At 41.2% G+C, this 18,550-nt stretch overlaps 2 protein-coding genes across 2 annotated transcripts in view; both read left to right on the top strand.

Annotated features, from left to right (window-relative positions):
* Positions 1-8,186, top strand: part of LOC106602450 (gamma-aminobutyric acid receptor subunit rho-2) — a 35,446-nt gene extending 27,260 nt beyond the window's left edge. The window contains exons 4-9 of the mRNA XM_014195114.2: positions 683-906; positions 2,218-2,300; positions 2,554-2,694; positions 2,980-3,132; positions 5,462-5,682; positions 5,990-8,186. Coding sequence (XP_014050589.1) covers positions 683-906; positions 2,218-2,300; positions 2,554-2,694; positions 2,980-3,132; positions 5,462-5,682; positions 5,990-6,340 — 1,173 coding nt within the window. The 3' untranslated portion in view covers positions 6,341-8,186. The remainder of the gene's footprint in view (positions 1-682; positions 907-2,217; positions 2,301-2,553; positions 2,695-2,979; positions 3,133-5,461; positions 5,683-5,989) is intronic.
* A 291-nt stretch (positions 8,187-8,477) lies between these two features.
* Positions 8,478-18,550, top strand: part of LOC106602443 (nesprin-3) — a 49,006-nt gene continuing 38,933 nt past the window's right edge. The window contains exons 1-2 of the mRNA XM_014195100.2: positions 8,478-8,745; positions 10,365-10,520. Coding sequence (XP_014050575.2) covers positions 10,377-10,520 — 144 coding nt within the window. The 5' untranslated portion in view covers positions 8,478-8,745; positions 10,365-10,376. The remainder of the gene's footprint in view (positions 8,746-10,364; positions 10,521-18,550) is intronic.

Raw genomic sequence — 18,550 nt, 5'->3', positions numbered from 1 at the left:
AGACACGTTTTGTTGGTATTTTTTGTCCTGCTAAATCCCTTATGTAACAGACTGTAACATTTGGATCGTCTTTATTTACCATGCAGATGGTCATCATAATGATGGGTACTCCCAACTGTTGCTAGTCATTACATAATGGGAGAGGGAGAGGGGTGAAATAGGGAGTGAGAGAGGGATGATCTCTACTTTAGGGGTTTTGTGAGGAGTCAGAGTATGCGGAGGGAGATGAGGAGTAGGAAGGGGTAAAAGCTGAGGAGGAGGTTTGAGTCTTTTTGTAGTGGAGCTCAACCCCAGAGGCATGAGAGGTTGCAGAGAAATCAAAGAGACTGCTTTGACCATTGACTTTCAGGCTACGCTTAATTTCAGCCCCAACAGGATTTCAACCCAAAGTGCTGTAAGCACTGACAGCTGGGTTAATGATTTCTATTTACATGTATAAACTGTAGCACTATTCTCAAAGTCAAAGCTCCACATAGATTTGTGTAACTTACTCATTGGGATAAGTCAAACCCTTATGACCACAGTAGCATAGTTATGTATGATTACGATTTGGTATAGTTTTGCACAATCACTGGGCACTTTCATTTTGCATCATAACGTTTCTACATTTTAGACCATTCTATTGGTCCACTCACCCTGGGTACTGGGCAATGCATAACTTTCCCCTTCTCTGTTCCAATAGGACTTCACCATGACCCTGTACCTGAGACACTATTGGAAGGATGAGCGCCTGACCTTCACCAGCTCCACCAATAAGAGCATGACATTCGACGGGCGTCTGGTGAAGAAGATCTGGGTTCCAGATGTGTTCTTTGTCCACTCCAAGAGATCCTTCATCCACGACACCACCACAGACAACATCATGCTCAGGGTCTTTCCCGACGGACACGTCCTCTACAGCCTGAGGTGGGTCTGGGATGCTTTGGGGACAAGGGTTGAAAGATTCCGGTCACTTTTCCAAAATACCCTTGTATTTCAATCTTGTATGGAAGATTTCCGGAATGAGAAGGAAATAAGCAGGAAATCCAGAATCCTGGAATTTCTGGAAACCTGGGCATTTTTGTAAAGTTACCGGAATTTCGCAACCTTATGGTATGGGTCATTCTATGCCATGCAGGGTTGGGGTCAATTCAATTTTCAATTAATTTTGAATTCACTGTGCTAGCGCTGGGATGGAGCAAAAGCCTTCACACACTGTGGCCTTCCATTGCCACGATTCGCCTCCCCTGCTACAAAGTGATCAACTCCTAAAATTCTCAATACTGGGATTATGTATTTAGCTGTTGACATGTAAGAACGAAATGTAATCCGTTTAGAATGTTAATAGTATCCTAAATGTTAATATTAAAAATAACATGGTTCTGTGCAGGATGTAGGATGACATCTAGACAAGAAGATTAATTTGCTTTTTGCTTCTGTTTGTTAAAATTTGAAATGTGCTTCTGGCTGATGATGTTTAAAAAAAAAATCTGTTTTTGAAAACTAGGCCAAAATGTGAAGGTACTACTAAGTTGTTGGTTGTGCCAGATTGTTCTATTATGCTTCCCAAAGTCGTTCACCAGACATTGGATGAACAAATTGTGGTCTAATGGATTGAGAACATGTTTATTGTTATTCATGAAAATGGCCCTGTTTTTTCAGATCGTCTACGAAACTCAGCAAAAAAAGAAACGTCCCTTTTTCAGGACCCTGTCTTTCAAAGATATTTGTGACTAACATTTCTGTTAGTCACATTTCTGTGGAACTTGTTCAGTTTATGTCTCAGTTGCTGAATCTTGTTATGTTCATACAAATATTTACACTTGTTAAGTTTGCTGAAAATAAACACAGTTGACAGTGAGAGGACGTTTATTTTTCTGTTGAGTTTACATACAGTTATAATCAGTATTGAATTGGTTGTATGGAATAGTAAGGACAACAGAAAGGACCAACTTTATTTGGTGTTGTAAATAGGTGATTCAGTGTACTGTATATGTACAGTATATGTAGTGAGTCCGCACTCAAAAAAATAGATTTTCAAAGTTATGTCATGCTATTTATTTATTCCAAAAGACAAAAAGGGAAAATACCATACAACTTTGAAAATCTTGTAATAGCATACAATAACTTTGAGTGCGGACCCTCTACAATGAATCTTATGTGTTGCAAACAGGCTCATAGGGGAATCTTAGGTTAGTTGATGTCGCATCATGGATCTGTGTTGTCCTTACTGTACAGGGTGACAGTGACAGCAGCCTGTAACATGGACTTCAGCCGCTTCCCTCTGGACACCCAGACCTGCTCACTGGAGCTGGAGAGCTGTGAGTAACTGTCACTAACTACTATTAAGGCTGATACTGTCATAACCTCTCACAATTTTCATAAGGGGATGAATCCTAACTAAGATACACACGGAAATCTCCATTTGACATCAATAGATGATGTACTCAAATGCCTACGATATCTCTAGTTAGGATTTTTCCCACTGGGCACCACATTTAGTATTTTTGACTACAGTAAATACACAAACAGAACAATATTATGGAGAGTATATCTAATGTTTGTGCTCCCCAGATGCCTATACGGATGAGGATCTGATGCTGTACTGGAAGAGTGGGGATGAGTCCTTGAGTACGGACGACCGTATCTCCCTGTCTCAGTTCCTCATCCAGAAGTTCCACACCACCTCTCACCTGGCGTTCTACAGCAGCACAGGTACACTAAAGTACATTACAGTGCAGTACAGTTAAGACGGCAGATCAATGTTTACGGACAAATAGGGTAATTTTGGTTGAGCTAAAGGTATTGACGAAGATTAGGATCACGATCAGTGGTCAATGAGTTATTGGCACAGGAAACAACCACACTATGATTTGAGTTAACTCCAATACACAGTAATTTCAGTCATCACAATAACCACATGGAGGGAATCATAAGCATTGATATTCCCATGATATTATTGACCCATACTTTCCTTTGGTTTTGTGTCCTCCTGTACAGGCTGGTACAATCGTCTGTACATCAACTTCACCCTGCGGAGACACATCTTCTTCTTCCTGCTTCAGACCTACTTCCCTGCCACCCTCATGGTCATGCTGTCCTGGGTGTCCTTCTGGATCGACCGTAGGGCTGTCCCAGCCCGCGTCTCACTGGGTATAATTATGGTGGTGTAATAGCTACCAATAGCTCAGAAGTCTTACCGTTTATGTCATCTCTAGTGCTGCTTATTCCCCTCATTGTCAAATTTCCGGCATTTGGTGGTATTGTGTAAGTATCACAATGGTTTTCAGCGTCGAGCGTTGAACAATAAAGCCCTCTTTGTCAGTCCTAATGAAGATATATTGGTGTTGTACGATTACAAGAAAGAATACATATTCAAAAATACTCAGATAATTATTGAAATGTCTGAACTCTATTCTGGTAAAGATGGACTTTGCAATTCATCTGATCACTCTACATAACATTCTGGAGTATATGCAAATTGCCATCATACAAACTGAGGTAGCAGACTTTGTGAAAATTAATATTTGTGTCATTCTCAAAACTTTTGGCCACGACTGTACAGTTGAAGTCGGAAGTTTTCATACACCTTAGCCAAATACATTTAAACTCAGTTTTTCACAATTCCTGACATTTAATCCTAGTAAAAATTCCCTGTCTTAGGTCAGTTAGGATCACCACTTTATTTTAAGAATGTGAAATGTTAGAATAATAGTAGAGCGAATGATTTATTTCAGCTTTTATTTCTTTCATCACATTCCCAGTGGGTCAGAAGTTTACATACACTCAATTAGTATTTGGTAGCATTTCCTTTCAATTGTTTAACCTGGGTCAAACGTTTCAGATAGCCTTCCACAAGCTTCCCACAATAAGTTGGGTGAATTTTGGCCCATTCCTCCTGACAGAGCTGGTGTAACTGAGTCAGGTTTGTAGGCCTCCTTGCTCGCACACGCTTTTTCAGTTCTGCCCACATTTTCTATAGGATTGAGGTCAGGGCTTTGTGATGGCCACTCCAATACCTTGACTTTGTTGTCCTTAAGCCATTTTGCCACACCTTTGGAATTATGCTTGTGGTCGTTGTCCATTTGGAAGACCCATTTGCGACCAAGCTTTAACTTCCTGACTGATGTCTTGAGACGTTGCTTCAATATATCCACATAATTTCCATTCCTCATGATGACATCTATTTTGTGAAGTACACCAGTCCTTCCTGCAGCAAAGCACCCCCACAACATGATGCTGCCACCCCCGTGCTTCACGGTTGGGATGGTGTTCTTCGGCTTGCAAGCCTCCCCCTTTTTCCTCCAAACATAACGATGGTCATTATGGCCAAACAGTTCTTTTTTTGTTTCATCAGACCAGAGGACATTTCTCAAAAAAATACGATCTTTGTCCCCATGTGCAGTTGCAAACCGTAGTCTTGCTTTTTTTAATGGCGATTTTGGAGCAGTGGCTTCTTCCTTGCTGAGCGGCCTTTCAGGTTATATCGATATAGGACTCGTTTTACTGTGGATATAGATACTTTTGTACCTGTTTCCTCCAGCATCTTCACAAGGTCCTTTGCTGTTGTTCTGGGATTGATTTGCACTTTTCGCACCCAAGTACATTCATCTCTAGGAGACAGAACGCTTCTCCTTCCTGAGCGCGTGGGCCCATGGTGTTTATACTTGCGTACTATTGTTTGTACAGATGAATGTGGTACCTTCAGGCATTTAGAAATTGCTCCCAAGGATGAAACAGACTTGTGAAGGTCTATAATTTTTTTTCTGAGGTCTTGGCTGATTTCTTTTGATTTTCCCATGATGTCAAGCAAAGAGGCACTGAGTCTGAAGGTAGGCCTTGAAATACATCCACAGGTACACCTCCAATTGACTCAAATGATGTCAATTAGCCAATCAGAAGCTGCTAATGCCATGACATAACATTAAGCTTCTAATGCGGCCTACCATAGTGGGTGCCCCATCTGTAGTAATGGAGACAAGCTTACAAACGGGCAGTTGGAATTTGTTAGCAAAAAGCTTGAAAAATATCTTCACCCCTTGTTTTAATAGTTTTATTTAACTAGGTAAGTCAGTTAAGGCCTTGAAATACATCCACAGTACACCTCCAATTGACTCAAATGATGTCAATTAGCCTATCAGAAGCTTCTAAAGCCATGACATCATTTTCTGGAATTTTCCAAGCTGTTTAAAGGCACAGTCAACTTAGTGTATGTAAACTTCTGACCCACTAGATACAGTGAAATAATCTGTCTGTAATCTGTCTGTAAACATTTGTTGGAAAAATTACTTGTCATGCACAAAGTAGATGTCCTAACCGACTTGCCAAAACTATAGTTTGTTAACAAGACATTTGTGGAGGGGTTGAAAAACACGTTTTAATGACTCCAACCTAAGTGTATGTAAACTTCTGACTTCAACTGTATTTATTTTTAAACTGACAGACTTGAACTTTTGTTATTTCCTTATTTTTTCCACTGCAGGTATCACCACAGTGCTCACCATGTCCACCATCATTACTGGAGTGAACGCCTCCATGCCCAGAGTGTCCTACATCAAGGCTGTGGACATCTACCTGTGGGTCAGCTTCGTGTTTGTCTTCCTATCCGTGCTGGAGTACGCTGCCGTCAACTACCTGTCCACCGTGCAGGACCGCAGGGAACGTAAGATGAGAGACGAGATAAGAGAGAGGGCCAGGTCACAGGTAATGAGATGCTACCATAGTACTGTACAGCTAAGACAATATTCAAAGAGTAACTGAATATCTCTTGTGAATACAGTTTGCTCTTAATTTCATGCACTTCGGTTGGACTGCGAGACACTGCTGACACATTAGACATCCTCTTCTTTTCTTAGGCCTATCTTAACACATGCTAACACATGAATGTTTGGTCAAATGTCTCATTGACATGCATGATTAAAAAATGACAGGCATGCATCTCAAGTTAGTTTAGATACATTTTTCCTGCCATAACCTCGGTCTTTCCCTCACCTTCTCTCCTTTCCTGCAGTCGCTGCCCTGCGCCTGTGGCATGTCCCAGACCAGGACCATGATATTAGACGGGAACTACAGCGAGGCGGACACCAACAGCCTGGCCGGCTACACCTCAAGAACTATGGTGTCCGAGGAGGATGTGGAGATGCCACATGAGGTGATGAGCGAGAAGCAGGCTCCTCGGGAGCACATGGTGGTCCACCTGTCTGTCAGTAGCGAGTCCACAACCACCAAGAAGAAAGGTATCCGGGCCCTCAAAATTATCCAGAATACACATGCCATCGACAAGTACTCCAGGATGTTATTCCCTGGCTCCTACGTCCTATTCAACTTCATCTACTGGTGTTCATACTGTATAGGAGCGTAGCGTCTACTGTATAGGTGCAGTATGGGCCCTGGTCAAAAGTAATGTACTATGTATTGAATAGGGTGCCATTTGGGACACAGACTATGTTTATCATACGACTGTGTTTTAACACACTCGTCATGGACAAGAGAAAGGCTAAGAGAGACTGCAACTGGGTTTTACATGGACATTTGATACTAATGGCCAATATTTGGATGGACTACTAACTGGTTTGACTGGGGTATTGGCCCATATGAGACTGATCTATATGGGTTTATGTTTATTATGTATATTAAGGTAAGTGTGACTCACTCACGAATGACGAGGGAGATTGCGAAAGTCTGAGAGACGGAGACTGAGTTTTACGTGGATATTTGGCACTGATGGACAAAGAGAAAAGCACCAGAGAGAGAGACAGAGACATCATCCCACTGTAGTTTGTGAATTTCTCTCAATCGATTCCACAGGGTGATTCATAGTTCTGCAAGTACGTATTAGCTGTTGTTCAAAAACTCTTTTGTCCAAATAACTATCATTTCAAGTCTTTTGTACTCTGGGCTTGGCATTTGACCACAGAGGTGTGTCTACAATGTTGTTAGCTTTTCATTCAGGTCTATTTGGCATTCAGGTCTAAGTACCAGTTCAGTCTGTTGAAACAACTCAGTGTTTAACAGAGTTGAGTTTAATGGTTACGTACAAAATGGCACCCTATACTCTTTATAGTGGACTACTCTGGGCAAAAGTAGTGCACTATATAGGAAATAGGGTGCCATTTGGGATGCACATGATGCTCTGGATTAGAGCATCTGCTACATACATATGTGAAATGTTATGATGCAATATACTACAGTGTATATAATGGTTTGTGGTTCAAGTGAGGTCTTAGGGGCGCAGGTAGCCTAGTGGTTAGAGTGTTAGACTAATAACCGAAAGGTTGCAAGATCGAATCCCTGAGCTGACCAGGTAAAAATCTGTTGTTCTGCCCCTGAACAAGGCAGTTAAACCCACTGTTCCTAGGCCGTCATTGAAAATAAGAATTTGTTCTTAACTGACTTGCCTAGTTAAATAAAGGGAAAGTAAATAAAAGTGGTGATAAAACAACTGTGATGTCATTAAAGCACAACAACAGTAACAACAATGTAGAGCATTTCAAGCTGTGAGCAACAGTTACTGGGACATTTGCAGCTTACTGTGTAAAGGAACTGAGGAATTTTGTATAGATATGTATTTTCTTTTCTCTGATACCTCTCATATGGTCATTATTGTATGGTTACATGCCATTGTAAAAAAGAATGTAGGCCTATAATGTAAATATATAAATCTAAAAACAAGTACCTTGTATCGTGCCACTGTAGCACTTAATAATGATTTGTGTAATGAATTACATGTTTAAAAACATTTAAGGTGTCCCATGCCATCAGCCATCATACCTTAACAAGCTATAGCCATGAAAGGCAACACATATGGCTTTGCTTGAGATATTGACCTTAAATGTACAGTATAGAAGATTGTAGCCTAAAACGAAATATACTTTTATTTTAAGCACTAGAGGCTTTAATAGTCAGGTGAGAAGCTGCAACCCTAAAATTAGATGAAAGATGATATTCTCATTCTAATTACATGGCTGGAACAGCTTTTAGTAAACCCTTTTTTTATGTCAATGTGTGAGCAGAAATTAGCTTTACATAAATGCAGCTGTAGGCTATTCATTCACTAGACAACAGTTCACATTAGTTTTGTGAAACCATAATACTACTTTAGCCATTCCATTTTGAATAGGGAATCAGTATGGGAAACGATTTTCATGTATCACCATGTTGATATTTTTCATTATGAAAATAAAATGTATTGTATAATTTGGTGGTATTAAAATATTATTGATGAAATGTGTTAGCATTTCTGTTCCGTTTGTTGCAAGCATTACAACTGTTCAGACTATTAAACTCCCCCCTCCCCTGGCTACTGCATCCTATTTAATTTACTGGTGTTCCTATAGGAGCAGTATGGGTATGGGAGCCTGGTGAATAGTGTGCCATTTGGGACAAACTATGTTCATCATACTAGTGTGTTTAACACACAGTCAAGGACAAGAGGGACTGAAATTGGTGTCCCCTTCACACACACACACACACACACACACTTGCTCTGTCAATCAGACTGAGTCCAGAAGCCCACAGTATCTGTCTAGCTCTTCAACGCGCGCCTTTCAGTTTTAATTGTTGACGTAATACACTCACGCCCCACGATTATCAGTTGCTCTGCGGATTTGCTGCTCTCGTCTGGCTAAATCCGCTAAGGTTAGGCTATGCAGCTATAGCAGAGGCCTCTCCTACACTTCCTGCGTTATACTACAAGTTTACAGTGCATATTAGGTCATTTGTGGACAGGAACGCTAGCTGTTACTTTCGCCAAATGCACAGGAATCGGTAAGTCATTTCATATCGTCTATTATTTCGGTTATCGGTAGGGCTGTTCATGTTATGGATATTTGTACCGTAAATAGCATGATGACAAACGTATTATGGACTCCATCGTCACAATATCACGTTGTCAGACTTCAGTAGTTTCATATTATGGATAGACATTTCCCTTTGTAGACCTATATCCCAATATGTTTTAATTCGAAGTCTCTATTATAAATATAGGTTTGAAAACGTCCCGAAATAGCTTCCCGTTTCAGTCGTAGGGCTATTTCCATAAAAGTTATTTAGATACAGGCAAATGATCAAGACTTGGGGCAAAGATTGCAGATCCTTATCGTTTCAGGCAATATATAATTATAATGCCACAGGGGAGTGATGCAATGTAACGTTAGCGAGTGCGTGAAAGATATCAATCATGTTGCGAGTCTATTTACGAAGCGTGAGCTGTCAAACAACATATGGCGGGGAGTAACTTACCCGTAAACTCTGAAAGTACATTTTTAAGTTTGTCTATTAGACTATTATTGGCTTTGAAATGTAGGTAAAGTTTACTTTCTCCATTAATATAGCGCTTACATTTTTACTATATTATGTGTACTTTCAATTTTTCTGTTATTCTATATTATGAGTCGTTAGAGAACATACAAGATCCACAGTTGAGTATAACTTCCCTAAAAAGGGGATACGTGGGGAGTTTTGATCTGTCGGGGAAAATGAGTCACTCAGAAAAATGAGTTTGGCTTCATTTTCTGACCTGTGAAGAAAAAAAAAGAGCTGTGGTGCCCATGTGCTTTCAGACCACCCCTTCTTTCCTTCCTAACATTGCATTATCATGACAAGGCCTACAATGCCCACTATTCTAGTCAAGGATTTCAATCTTCTTGAGAGAGGAGTCTAGTAGAAACAGATTTTAGCCTAGTAGAAAAATAGATTTTAGCCTATTAGAAACAAAGATTTCTGTGTTTTTTAAAAGCACAACATTTTTTACAGACATCACAAGGTCTGCAGCAAGACTGAATTAAGCCATCATGTCAAATACACCTTATTACACTACAAGTATCATTGGTGTTATGTTCACACACACTCAGAAAGTATGCAAATGCATAGATATGCTATATTGTCTGGTGAGTGCAATAACGTAACAACCTCATTCCTTCAAACCAGGAGTCAACAGTGCAGCATTGACTGAAGTATGAGGATTACATCAGTTCAAGGATTTATTTTGTGGTGGTGTCTCCTTGAATCAGATGTGTTGTGGTAGATCCTCCCTAGTAAAGTATTGCCAACCTTCTCTAGAGAAACCGATGAACCAAGAAGTAGGCCTAGGCCTGGTGTTGTGTAGTTTTACTCAAGTGTTTACATCCTGAATACGCAGCTGTGAGCGGCCATGTTGAGAGTATAGATTATTTGATGAATTGTGGGTAAATTGTGACTTACTGATCTACAAATGATGATGAGGTATTTATGATGCAAGGTGATTTGTAGATCAGTCAATCTGCAGTTTCCTATTTCGGCTGCCATGTCAAACAAGCCCATCTCCAGTCCATCACCTGACAAACCTTCGGTTACCAATGCACTATATACAGACTAAACCTCTCTCTCCTCTCTGTGTTTCGCCTCAGTCTGGCTCCCACATGACTCAGCAGGAGCAGCAGGAGTTTATCGATAGCCTGGAGGCAGCTCAGTCCTGGATACATGTCGTTCAGGAGAGGCTCCGGGTCAATGACAACACCCAGGGCCCCCGAGCAGCCCTGCAGGCCAGGCTCAGAGAGACAGAGGTGAAACCCAACCCTAAACACTGACACAGAACTCTTAACCAGGGATGGGAATAAATTACAATTACAAAATATAACTACAAAATACCCTAAAGACCAATGTATCAAAAATAAGATACTTTTGTATTTAATTAAAATGCATGTATTTTAAAATACGAAAATAGATTTGCAAGTAGCTGGCCGAACAGCAACATTCTTAGTAACAGTTAGAGAAACGTTTTGCTCTGACTGTGATATGTTGTTGTTTATCTACCTTAGTTGAATGCACAGTCACTCTGGATAAGATTGGCCTTGTTTCTGGGCAGAGCTCATTCGAGTAATACTCATCATGCTTTGACATTGTTAATTTTTACATATACATATAGTTACAGTGCATTCGGAAAGTGTTCAGTTCTCTTGACTTTTTCCACATTTTGTTATGTTACAGCCTTATTCTTAAATTGATTAAATCGTTTTCTACCCCTCAATCTACACACAATACCCCATAATGACAAAGCAAAAGCAGTTTTTTAGATTTTATTTCTTAAAAATGTAAATGTGATATCAGTTTCATTTTTTTATACATAAGTATTCAGACCCTTTACTCAGTACTTTGTTGAAGCAACTTTGTCAGCAATGACAGCCTCGAGTCTTCTTGGGTATGATTCTACAAGCTTGGCACACCTGTATTTGGGGAGTTTCTCCCATTCATCTGTGCAGATCCTCTCAAGCTCTGTCAGGTTGGATGGGGAGCATCTCAGCACAGCTATTTTCAGGTCTCTCCAGAGATGTTAGATCAGGTTCAAGTCCAGGCTCTAGCTGGGCCACTCAAGGACATCCAGAGACTTGTCCTGAAGCCTCTGTGTGCTTAGGGTTGTTGTCCTGTGTGAAGGTGAACAGTTGCCCCCAGTCTGAGGTCCTGAGCACTCTGGAGCAGGTTTTCATCAAGAATCTCTCTGTACTTTGCTCTGTTAATTTCCCCCTCTATCCCGACTAGTCTCCAAGGCCCTGCCAATGAAAAACATTCCCACAGCATGATGCTGCCACCACCATGCTTCACCGTATTGATGGTATTGGCCTGGTTATGAGCGGTGCCTGCTTTCCTCCAGATGTGACGCTTGACATTCAGGCCAAAGAGTTCAATCTTGATTTCATCACAATAGAGAATCTTGTTTCTCATGGTTTGAGAGTTCTTTAGGTGCCTTTTGGCAAATTCAAAGCGAGCTGTCATGTGGCTTTTTACTCAGGAGTGGCTTCCATCTGGCCACTCTATTATAAAGGCATGATTGGTGGAGTGCTGCAGAGATGGTTGTCCTTCTGGAAGGTTCTCCCATCTCCACAGAGGATCTTGTCCAATCAATTGAATTTACCACAGGTGGACTCGAAGTTGTAGAAACAGCTCAAGGGTGATTAATGGAAACAGGATGCACCTGAGCTCAGTTTCAAGTCTCATAGCAAAGGGTCTGAAATACTGAAGTAAATAAGGTATGTTTTTTTAAATTTGTAATACATTTGTAAACATTCCTAAAAACCTATTTTTGCTTTGTCATTATGGGGTTGTGTGTAGATTGATTTTAATCCATTTTAGAATAAGGCCATAACCAGTGGAGGCTGCTGAGGGGAGAACGGCTCATAAATGGCTGTAACGGAGCAAATGGAATGGCATTGAAATAAGTTTGATGTATTTGATACCATTCCACTGATTCTGCTCCAGTCATTACCATGAGCCGTTCTCCCCAGTTAAGGTGCCACCAACCTCCTGTGGCTGTAACGTGACAATGTGGAAACAATTGAACGGGTCTGAATACTTTCCGAATGCACTGTAATTTACCAGACGCTCTTATCACAACAGTGCGATCAGACGTTTGATACCAATGCAGGCTGAAAGGGGGCCACAAAATTGTAAACCACTATGAAGGGGGAAAAAAATGCTATAGAAAAGTATTTTGAAAATACAAATTACAGCTTTCGAAAGTATTTTGCATTGGAGATGCAAAATGCATTGGTGTGTAGTTCAGCCCAGTGTAATTCAACATACAAAATACTCACAAATACTGCCAGTTTCTGACCCCAACTAACCTCTGACACGGTCTTAGGAGATATGAGCAAAACCCAGCCCTAACTAACCAGTCATACTCGCTCAGAGGGGAAAGAGGTGAGACCGAACCCTAACTTCTGAACGAGGGTCAAAGACGTTTCACACTGTTCAGCCATTCTGAATCATACTGTGCAGGCTCAGATACGTCTTTTCACATGGTCCTTTCCAACATGGCTGTTAAGACTGCCCTCAACCGATCCCTCACCTTTAACTCCTGTAATACAGTAGGACACTGGTATGTGACACCGGAGTCCAGTTTTCCTTTTTCGTTCAGATGCTTCCACCACTCACTCAGTTTCATTGCCCTCGAGGGAAGCTTCTGTATGCTTTTTAATATATATATTTTTATATATACACATACATACAGTTGAAGTCGTAAGTTTACATACACTTAGGTTGGAGGCATTAACTCGTTTTTCAACCACTCCACAAATTTCTTGTTAACAAACTATAGTTTCGGCAAGTCAGTTAGGACATCTACTTTGTGCATGACAAAAGTAATTTCTCCAACAATTGTTTACAGACAGATTATTACACTTATAATGCACTGTATCACAATTCCAGTGGGTCAGAAGTTTACATACACTAAGTTGACTGTGCCTTTAAACCGCTTGGAAAGTTCCAGAAAATGTCATGGCTTTAGAAGCTTCTGATAGGCTAATTGACATCATTTGAGTCAATTGGAGGTGTACTTGTGGATGTATTTCAAGGCCTACCTTCAAACTCAGTGCCTCTTTGCTTGACATCATGGGAAAATCAAAAGAAATCAGCCAAGACCTCAGAAGAAAAATTGTATACCTCCACAAGTCTGGTTCATCGTTGGGAGCAATTTCCAAATGCCTGAAGGTACTGCGTTCATCTGAACAAACAATAGTATGCAAGTATAAACACCATGGGACCACGCAGCCGTCATACCGCTCAGGAAGGAGACGCGTTCTGTGTCCTAGAGATGAACGTACTTGGGTGCGAGTAGTGCAAATCAATCCCAGAACAGCAAAGGACCTTGTGGAGATGCTGGAGGAAACAGGTACAAAAGTATCAATATCCACAGTAAAACGAGTCCTATATCGACATAACCTGAAAGGCCGCTCAGCAAGGAAGAAGCCACTGCTCCAAAACAGCCATAAAAAGCAAGACTACAGTTTGCTACTGCACATGGGGACAAAGATTGTAATTTTTGGAGAAATGTCCTCTGGTCTGATGAAACAAAAATAGAACTGTTTGGCCATAATGACCATTGTTATGTTTGGAGGAAAAAGGGAGACGCTTGCAAGCCGAAGAACATCATCCAAAACGTGAAGCACGGGGGTGGCAGCATCATGTTGTGGGAGTGCTTTGCTGCAGGAGGGACTGGTGCACTTCACAAAATAGATGGCATCATGAGGTAGGAAAATGATGTGGATATAATGAAGCAACATCAAGACATCAGTCAGGAAGTTAAAGCTTGGTCACAAATTGGTCTTCCAAATGGACAATGACCCCAAGCATACTTCCAAAGGTGTGGCAAAATGGCTCAAGGACCACAAAGTCAAGGTATTGGAGTGGCCATCACAGAGCCCTGACCTCAATCCTATAGAACATTTGTGAGCAGAACTGAAAAAGCGCGTGCGAGCAAGGAGGCCTACCAACCTGACTCAGTTACACCAGCTCTGTCAGGAGGAATGGGCCACAATTCACCCAACTTATTGTGGGAAGCTTGTGGAAGGCTACCTGAAACGTTTGACCCAAGTTAAACAATTTAAGGCAATGCTACTAAATACTAATTGAGTGTATGTAAACTTCTGACCCACTGGGAATGTGATGAAAGAAATAAAAGCTGAAATTAATAATTCTCTCCTATTTTTCTAACATTTCACATTCTTAAAATAAAGTGGTGATCCTAACTGACCTAAGACAGGGAATTGTACTAGGATTACATGTCAGGAATTGTGAAAAACTGAGTTTAAATTATTTGGCTAAGGTTTATGAATACTTCCGACTTCGACTGTACACACACACACACACACACACACTCCACCGGTCAAAAGTTTTAGAACACCTACTCATTCAAGGGTTTTTTATTTTTACTCTTTTCTACGTTGTAGAATAATAGTGAAGACATCAACTATGAAATAGCACATATAGAATCATGTATTAACCAAAAAAAGGGTTAAACAAATCAACATCTATTTTATATTTGAGATTCTTCAAATAGCCACCCTTTGCCTTCATGACAGCGTCGCACACTCTTGGCATTCTCTCAACCAGCTTCCATGAGGTAGTCACCTGAATGCATTTCAATTAACAGGTGTGCCTTCTTAAAAGTTACTGTGTGCAATTTTGTTCCTCAAAGCCAATCAATTGTGTTTTGACAAGGTCGAGTAAGATAGCCCTATTTGGTAAAAGTCCAAGTCCATACATATTATGGCAAGAACAGCTCAAATAAGCAAAGAAAAATGACAGTCCATTTATTACTTTAAGATACGAAGGTCAGTCAATCCAGAAAATGTCAAGAACTTTGAAAGTTTCTTCAAGTGCAGTTGCAAAAACCATCGAGTGCTATGATGAAATTGGGTCTCATGAGGACCTCCACAGGAGTGGAAGACACAGAGTCACCTGTGCTGGAGAGGATATTAGAGTTACTAGCCTCAGAAATTGCAGCCCAAATAAATGCTTCATATATATACATTTCCCATTTTCGTGGTATCCAATTGGTAGTGACAGTCTCGTTGCTGCAACTCCCCTACGGACTCGGGAGATGCGAAGGTCGAGAGCCGTGCGTCCTTCGAAACCCAACCAAGCCGCACTTCTTCTTGATTCATTGCCCACTTAACCCAGAAGCCAGCCTGTTACGAATCCCTTTTGGCCCTGCAGTCTAGGGGGGGATGGATACGAGACCCGTAACATAAATCATGCAAATTATAATAGTGACGAGTAACAATGAGATCAAAAACCACAGACAACTTAAGTTTACCGTCAAACTCTAAAGGTTTATTTTAAACACACGGTAAAGGGTGTGAGAAAAGGGGCTGAGCTGGACCCAAGCAAAGAAACAATAATCCAAAACACCCCTAAGCTAGACTAGCCTACTTCAAGAACAGCTAGCTAACTAACCAAAAATACAGTGGGTGGTCCGCCCAGTTCTAACTAGGGTACTTAGACAAAGTATTCCTACGGGTAATGTATGCCCATGGGCGACTTGTCTTGGTACCCCCCTTTCCCACCAAACAAACAGTCAACACTTTAACAAAAACAATACTCACAGGTGGGATGGACAAAGTGACATGTAGTTTGCAAAAACAAAATAGATCAACACCGAGAGCAAGAGATAGATAGATAGAGCTGGGGACACAGAGAGAGAGCGCGATTGAGAGAATGAACACAGAGTGAGAAATGAGCTACAGAGAGATTGAGAGAATGAACACAAAGATTGATCTGGGGAGGAAACAACTGACTGGGTTTTTAAACCAAGGGAAAGGGGCTGTGATTGGTTGAGGGAAAAGGAACAGGTGTCTTCTGATTGGGGACTGATTGATTGAGGGAATGATGATTGTCACCTGTGAGGGGAGAAGGAGAGAAAAGAAATACAAATACAGGATACACACTACCTGTATCCGTAACACAGCCGCACTAATGTTCCGGAGGAAACACTGTATACCTTGGGACGGTGTTTCCATGCACTGTGCCCGGACTGCCAAAGGAGTCGCAAGTGCGCAATGGGACAAGGACATCCCTGCCGCCAAACCCTACCCTAACCCGGACGATGCTGGGCCAATTGTGAGCCACCCCATAGGTCTCCCGGTCGCGGCCGGCTGTGACAGAGTCTGGACTCGAACCCAGAATCTTTAGTGGCACAGCTATCACTGCGATGCAGTGCCTTGGACCACTGCGCCACTTGGGAGGCCCTAGCTTCTATATGCTTGACTAGGGCTGTTGCGGTGATCATATTACCACCACACCGGCGGTCACGAGACATGAAGGCAGGCAAATTCCACATGACTGTTTAGTCACGGTAATTTGGCTTCTCCAAGCTCTGGTGCTGCTGCTGGTCATTACTAGCCTACCAAACTTGCTAACTGCCTGGTACTCAGCACTCTATTGTCCCTCTAATCACTCTGACATCAATGCAAATGTATTATAAAATCTAATCAAACACTTCATGAGCTCATGTTGCGCAACATTTTTATAGGCTATGCAATTGCGGGAGAAAACAGAGTGATGGCCGCTAATAAAAACAGGAGGATCCCATGAGCTTTCTATAGGCTAGGCCTACTATATTTATTTTTCAACTTTCCTAATATTAAGCACATTGCTTATATTTACAACAGGAGAATAGCCTACCTGGCTGGCATGAAAGTAAACCATGGGGAAAAGCATCCTTCATTCGCTATTTAAGTGCATAGATGTTATGTATTTTTTTCCCGCTGCCCCTGCTTTGATATAGGTCCATGATAATGTTTCATTCTAACAAATGTATTATCTAGTATATGTAAAGACAAGATTAAATCAAGAATGGGCTCCCGAATGGCGTAGCGATCTAAGGCACTGCATCTCAGTGCTAGAGGCGTCAGTACAGACCCTGGTTTGATCCCGGGCTGTATCACAACCGGCCGTGATCGGGACTGTAAGGGTGCGCACAATTGGCCCAGGGCCATCTGGGTTAGGGGAGGGTTTGGCCCAGGGAAGGCCGTCATTTGTAAAATAAGAATTTGTTCTTAACTGACTTGCCTAGTTAAATAAAAGATTAGTCTGATGGGTGACACTTAGCCATTATCACTTGTGAATGATGTCCAGCATAAGAAACAATGCCTTTTTTTTTTGCAACGTAGTCACACGCATCATGTAGCCTAGTCCATAGGCCTATATGTTTTAATAAGGTTTGTATTGCAACTGAAGTGGCCAAATAACACGTGAGTTTCAAGTTTGGGGAAGCTCATTTTCACCATAAAAATGCACCTTTTTATAATAAAAGCAATACATGCATAATTGCATTTGCGTTCATTTTTGATAATGGTGTTTTCCCACTAATGGAACATTATAGCCTACTACCACGTGTGCATTGCTGCGCTTATAATGTGAAGAAATAGCCTAATCATTTAGCTTAAAATGTTGATAAAATTTGTAATCTGTTGCGTCAGCTGCATTGCAAAAAAAAAGTTGATGCTGGTGGTTGTATTAATTTGGGCTGTATCGCATCCCACAACTGTCCCAGACATTTTGGAATATGTATTTCTCGCACAGAATAGAATAGGTCGACTTTTGTACTATGGGGGATAGTAGATTGACATAGGCTACTTCTTTTGCTGTTCGTTAGGCCTACTAATCTTGTTGGCTGATGAAAAGTAAATGTGGACAGTTCTTCCAATATCTTCAATATGCACCTTGGAATTGGATAAAGATGCACGCAGTTGCGTCCCCGATGTGTCTGTCTTCACTTGTAGCCTGTGAGAAAGACCCGATCACGTGATTGAGAGTCTTGTGAGAGACGCTTCAGATTGCGCAGCACACTCGGGAAGAAAGGCACAACGCAGCACTCCGGGCCGCAAAAGGCATGTTTTTTTTAGGATGCATTACAGCCACAAAGGGGATGCCGCTGTGAAATTCGAGGTATTATCAAGTGCTCCTCAAATTGTGAATGAGAGACTATTGGAGTGTGTACAGCCTGCGCAAAAAAACAACAAAGCAGAGCTCATGCCTTTCAAGATACTTTTTTCAAATCATCATTAGTCTCTCATCATGCAGCCTTAAAATGTATTAAAATCTAAACATATAGCCCAATGTTTGTAGAACACCTAAAGTTACATAACTCTAAATTTAAGCATATAGGAGTACCTATTTGTTAACTGCTCAACACAGAATAGCCGTATGTGCACACTCCCTCAAATCATTTGGAGAAAATATTAATATTTTATTCAGCTTTGTTAAATTTTTATACTTATAAGCAAATCTTGTCTGCTAAATGAACTACTGTAGTGTA

Source organism: Salmo salar, chromosome ssa01 (genome assembly GCF_905237065.1).
Source record: "Salmo salar chromosome ssa01, Ssal_v3.1, whole genome shotgun sequence".
NCBI classification, from domain to species: domain Eukaryota; kingdom Metazoa; phylum Chordata; class Actinopteri; order Salmoniformes; family Salmonidae; genus Salmo; species Salmo salar.
The sequence above is the reverse complement of the archived record's forward strand: the minus strand, read 5'-3'. Positions and strand labels throughout refer to the sequence as shown.